The sequence below is a fragment of the Hippocampus zosterae genome, chromosome 16 (genome assembly GCF_025434085.1).
Source record: "Hippocampus zosterae strain Florida chromosome 16, ASM2543408v3, whole genome shotgun sequence".
NCBI lineage: Eukaryota > Metazoa > Chordata > Actinopteri > Syngnathiformes > Syngnathidae > Hippocampus > Hippocampus zosterae.
In genome coordinates, this window is record NC_067466.1 from 12,976,796 (window position 1) to 12,982,518 (window position 5,723).

The window sequence follows — 5,723 nt, forward strand, 5'->3', positions numbered from 1 at the left end:
ACACAACGCTGCCGATGACCTCACATGAGACACATCACACATGTTTGCGCTATTCTAAATTTGAACATCAACTCAACTAAACTTGGTGTGTGACTTAATAAGAGGAAGTGGCCACTCCCTCGCACCGAGGACACAAGTTGAGTTTCCCTTTCATTTGATGAGAGGCAGTGACGGCTAAGCAAACAACTTTCAAATTTGGATCAACCTGGAGCCGCAGCACTTTTTTACGTGGCAGAACCTCGGAGAGTGGGGGAGGGGAGGGGAGGGGGGGCATCACTGACAGCTTGATGGGGCCTAACCTTACACAGGTTGCATGTCTGTATGGAAACACTTGGATGGGACGGCGACAGCAGGGAAATGGACTAAGCTGCATGTGGCTCATTAATTAGTGAGGGGAAACATTTGCAATTTCACTTGACACCCATGCCTCTCCCCCATGAATGCAAGTTTAAAGGATCGAAGTTTAAAAGGAAGAAAAACAACCCCCCCCAAAAAAACTGAACAAACTGTAGGAAAGATATAAGTACCAGGTCCAGAGCTTCCCCCCCCCATCATCTTTCTCTACTGTGAATAAGAAGGAAAAGACCAGTTTTTGTGCGCGTAAACAGATCTTTTTTTTCCATTAATAGTGTAAGAATGGACAGATAGAATATTGATTATTATTTTTTTAAATATCATTTTATTTAATATTTTTAATTATTAATGATTCATTTTTAATATTATTAATATACCGTCCAAGTGTGTCAATGGACAACATGTTTACATTGGCGAGACATTCAAAACACTCTCTTAGGTAACAATTTTTATTAGGGGATATGACGAGCGCGGCACGGTGATCGACCGGTTAGCGCGTCGGCCTCACGGTGCACTCGTTAAAACGTTAGCGGAAATGAGTTCATTTCACCAATTGAGTCTCCTTTCCTCTCACATAGAAAGTGATAATGTCCGAAAGCTTGTGTGCACTTCCTCTCTTTGCAATCACATGTTCCTATTCTCCATCTGACGGCTGCAGGTGTTGAACCGTCCTCCTCCTATCCACTCATGCAAAACAGCTGAGACATGTCCTTTTGACAAAGGACAAACACTGTGGGGACGCATGACAACTATGACCTCCTATTCCAATTCACAAAGACCTGCAGGTCAAGAAAACTGAGTACTGAGAAATATATCTTTCTTCATCTATATGAAAGCACCCCTTAACTTTGTGTACCTTTCTTCCTGATACTGTTAATTAAGCCTGTAGTTTATATTCAATATTGACTTCAGCACTGCTCCTTTAACGCAGACTTCTGAAAGGTCAAAGACTCCCACTGTACTCGACCGGGCAGTGCACAGACACTGGCAGCTTGTACAGAAGGAAACTAGTTGGCCAAACACATCAAGATTAAAACGGGGCCAGAGTTGTAACTCCTCGCACCCATAAGGAATGGATCCAAGAGTGCTTTCAGTCTCCCCACAGCTGGATTTACTCTGGATTCCTGAACAAGGAAGGGGCAGGGAGGGTAACTGAATGGGAAGTTGATTTGAAAAATGTGCTAAACCCATTGTGTGAGCAAATGCTGTTTACTAGAAACATCAGTGAAACTCGTTGGTCTTGTTTGTTTTGGAAACATCACGAAAAGGTACAAGCTTGAAGAAGAGTCATGAGCAAAATATGAGTCGCAAGGTGTATTGGGAAACCGAATGAGTTCTTTAAGCGTGTACGGTGAGTTGGTGAAATGGTGATGTGTTACAAATAGCATTTTTTTTATCTTTAAGGTAACAAAAAAAATTCTTAGGTGGGGAAAAGGGGAGCATTATTTGAAAGCTGAAAATACCGGAACATTATTTCAAATTGATAGGTCTCAGAAACAATAATTCTGATTTGGGCCAACATTAAATCATACACCTTCATACCACTTTTGAACTTCCTCTGATTATTTGTTACTCACAAGCATGCGTGATTCACAGACAATTAAAGGAAAACATGAAAGCTTCGACAGCCAAAAAAAGTTCTGGATCCACATCAAAAATTCGACTGATTCTTCCATGGCCGACAAGTCACCTCTCCACAAAGTATATTCATTGCAATTTTGGAATACAGTAATGTTGCTTCCGAATACATCATCTAATAGTTTAATTCTTTGTCAATTAGGCGGTCGCAATATCATCAAGAAATAGCCAAGTGGTTGCGCCCCCTCTCAGAAACACTTAATGGCTGTGTAGTCTACAAAAATGTCATTGAGTCACAAGACAGGTGTCAAGGGTTCCCCAAGCAGTCGAATGACGTATTCAAATGTTTTATACAATAATTAAGACAACATTTTCAAAATGCCCAAAACAATTTCTCAATACATTTGTGGGGTTGACACATTACCTTGTAGACTTTTCCAAACGCGCCATCGCCCAGTTCTCCCACAACATCCCAATAGTCGCTTGGATTAATGTCCCGGTGGACGTGCTCGTATTGTTTGGCTTTCTTTTTTATATCAAGAGTGGGCAGGCGAAGCATTTTGCCAAATCTGGCCAGCGCCATTCTTCAAAGGATCCCTTCAAATTCAATTAAAAAAATCAACACCGATCGAGTTACGCACGCAGCTTGTACACTGCCATCAAAAAAATGTCACAAAGTCACGTATGTCTTCTTTGCCTTCAAAGGGTTATTCCACAGTGTCCATGTCAACAAGGCGCTATGTGGGTGGCGAGGGTAAAACCTCACGCATTTTCATTCATCCGCGGAGGCCACCTGCAGCGGTTCAAAGCTTGGGGTAGTCGCAGCAGCTCTTCTACTGGCCCCAGCCAACTTGTTGCCTCTCAACAAGTTGAAAGAGCGGCCCCACCTTACGTCTACCACACGCAACACTCCGCCCACTGTTGTTAGGGAAATGTAGTTTTTTGTAGGAGAGTCGTCGTCCTATTGAACGCCCTTGAGGGTGAAAGGGGACTTCATTTCCGCTTTTGGAGGGCGCAGCGTTATTTTGGACGGCGGCTTTCGAAGAAGAAGTGTTTTTGCTTTAATTAGCCCAGAATGGCTAAGTTGAGTGTTTCTTACCACATACAATGCCACTTTGATGGAAGCATATTATCTAAATTCTGGTTATTTACTGGACAAATTTGTGCTGAATTGTTACAGGCGAACACAAACTTATTTTGTGTGCAAACAGTACTTTAGCGACCTCTAGTGTTAGATTGGGCCCATGAACACTCAATTTGGATTTATGTCTCCTGATGTATTTTGCTGATACTGTGCCTGTACCAACAACACGGTTGCGAACAAAAGAGGATTTACTTTACAAAAGCAGGGTCAGTGCTGTGAAGTTAGCTTTTGGTATCTATATCTGGTGACTTTTCTTTTCGGAGATGTTGCAATCATTTTTTTTTTTAATGTGACACATTTCCATTTACATTGTTTTACTTGTGACAAGAAAGGAATCTGGAGAACATCATGCTATAACTCTGCAACCCACAACTTCCTGTTGATGCGAAGTCATGACCCACTTTTGAAGAAATTATAAACAAAACATAAAGAGCTTTAAAATGCATCTGCAGCATACAGTATGGTACTTTTTAAATATTTCAAGTGAATTTGACTCTGCCCTCAAAAGCATATTGCTAGCTGTGACACCCGCTAGTCAAAGGCTGGATCAAACAACTACAACGTCCCGAATATTTGTCATAAGGCGGATCATAAACCCTGTTTAATGAGCCATTAAACAACAGCCACACTGCTTCCTGTTTCATGTTACTTCCTCACCCTACAGCTCATATTGTCTAATTGTTTGTTTTAAAAATACAAGCAAACCGTGCATCGTCCCCCCAGATGCGTGTTCCCACTGCGTGACAAAATATTATTTTCACACAGCGTGATCCTTGAGAAAGCTGTCAACACATCTTGTTTTGTGGTTGTCGCAAAGCGAGCAGCAGGTGTGTTGCCGTTGGCTTTTGTCACAACTGGTTAACACCTCTCATTATTTCTCTTACTCGCCAGGCAGCTGAGACACACAATGGATGAGTCATCAGATGCAAAGTGTGACACTATATGGCCAAAAGTATTGGGCCATTACACATGGATACAATTGGACATGAAGGAAAGCAAATTGCTCCCAGATTGCATGACGAACCTTGATGGAAGGCAAACAGGCCTTCCCTTACCTTTTCTATCACCATGCAATTGCCCAAAAACTGCACAGGATATTTCTTATACTATGCTGGAGTTGAGTCAGGTTGGGAGTTTCATAGCCAATGTGATTAATATGCTTAATGGAATATGAATTACTCACATGACAGCTATTAGCAAGAATAATCCCACACGGCCAATCAATGCTAAAATGGGTTCATGTTGTATCGTTATTCTATCAATAGAGGGAGCCACTTTCACATACTGTACATACTGAGTCCAGCACTATGCTGATGCTCTGCAAAAAAATAAAAAAATTGTCCTCCTAATCCAATCAAGATTTGAACTATGACCGACCTTCCACTCTCCTTGACTTGCAGGGAGACAAATACAGTTTCAAAACAAGCCCAGCCTGCTGAGGCAGCTGAGTAGCCTGACATTTTATTCTGTCCAGGTGATATAATGCACATCCTTGTCCATGTCTCTAAAATTGTGTTTCAGTACCAAATGTTTGCGGAATGGCTGGCCTGGTACTAATGTGAAGTGGTCATTACATTAATCGTATGCGCAGGTGGGACCACCCAACCGAAGATGTCTCAATGAGTGTTTTGGAAGGACTATGAAGTTGGTGACAATAAGTGCGTTTATCATTCCATTTTCTGACCACTCAACCCTGACTTGTGTAGACTTTTGATTTCTCACAGGTGACACTCTTAACTTAGTGGTCAATAATGTATTGTATTATTAATTATAGTTACCAGGAATGAGATAAATAGTCAGTGCAGTGGTGCTGTAGTGAGCTGTCAAACTCCGCACATGCAGAGGCAGGTTAGACCTTGTGTTGGTATTTTCGAATGTAAACGGGCAGAGTACGGCACATGTAAAAAAGGCTATCTTGATCTGTTACAGGTGTAAACATAAAGTCGACTTGATTCGCTGCCAATCGAAGTGACTGACTCCTGTCATTCCCTTCAAATGACACGCGACAGGTGCACTAGTCCTTGACGAGGCGGAAGATAAAACCTCTTTGTTTGAGTCCAGCGATAGGTCCAAAAAAATTAGATCATGTATACATCAGGAACCGTTCCTGATATATACATGATATCATTTTTACATAATATAAATGGACTTGCAGTTCCGAACTACAAATCCATTTAAATTATGTAATGAAGGTGCAACCTACCAACCAAGGTAACCATTTATGTTTTGCAAGCGTCTAAGAGTTCCAGGTATTATTATTTTTTTGATCCTGATACTCAAGTAATTTAACTTTTGGACTCAAAATTATTTTTTTCTACATTTGGGTAGGAGGGTGAGGTGCTTTGGACAGGAATGTCCAAAGATGTTCAATGTGTCTGGTTGCAAAAATCAGTCCATCTGAGGGTGACGAGCCATTCTGCAGCCCATTCTCCGAGGTTGCATGAGTAACATCTGCTCGTCAGCCGGCGTCACAGCTCCACGGTGATGAGCAGGCGCGCGTGTGCGCGCCGCCCGAGACGCGTGGCCACAGTGGCGATAAGCACACACCACACAGGCGGCAGTATGGAGGTCAGTCACTCCTTTTTTTTGCAACAAGCAGAGCAGACGTCCTCCGGACAGCTCAACCTTTTTGTGATTTCATAATTTT

At 42.1% G+C, this 5,723-nt stretch overlaps 1 protein-coding gene across 1 annotated transcript in view; it reads right to left on the minus strand.

Annotated features, from left to right (window-relative positions):
- Window positions 1–2,808, minus strand: part of stk10 (serine/threonine kinase 10) — a 28,133-nt gene extending 25,325 nt beyond the window's left edge. The window contains exon 1 of the mRNA XM_052046815.1: window positions 2,357–2,808. Within this exon, the coding sequence (XP_051902775.1) occupies window positions 2,357–2,515 (159 nt within the window). The 5' untranslated portion in view covers window positions 2,516–2,808. The remainder of the gene's footprint in view (window positions 1–2,356) is intronic.
- Window positions 2,809–5,723: the final 2,915 nt, after the last annotated feature.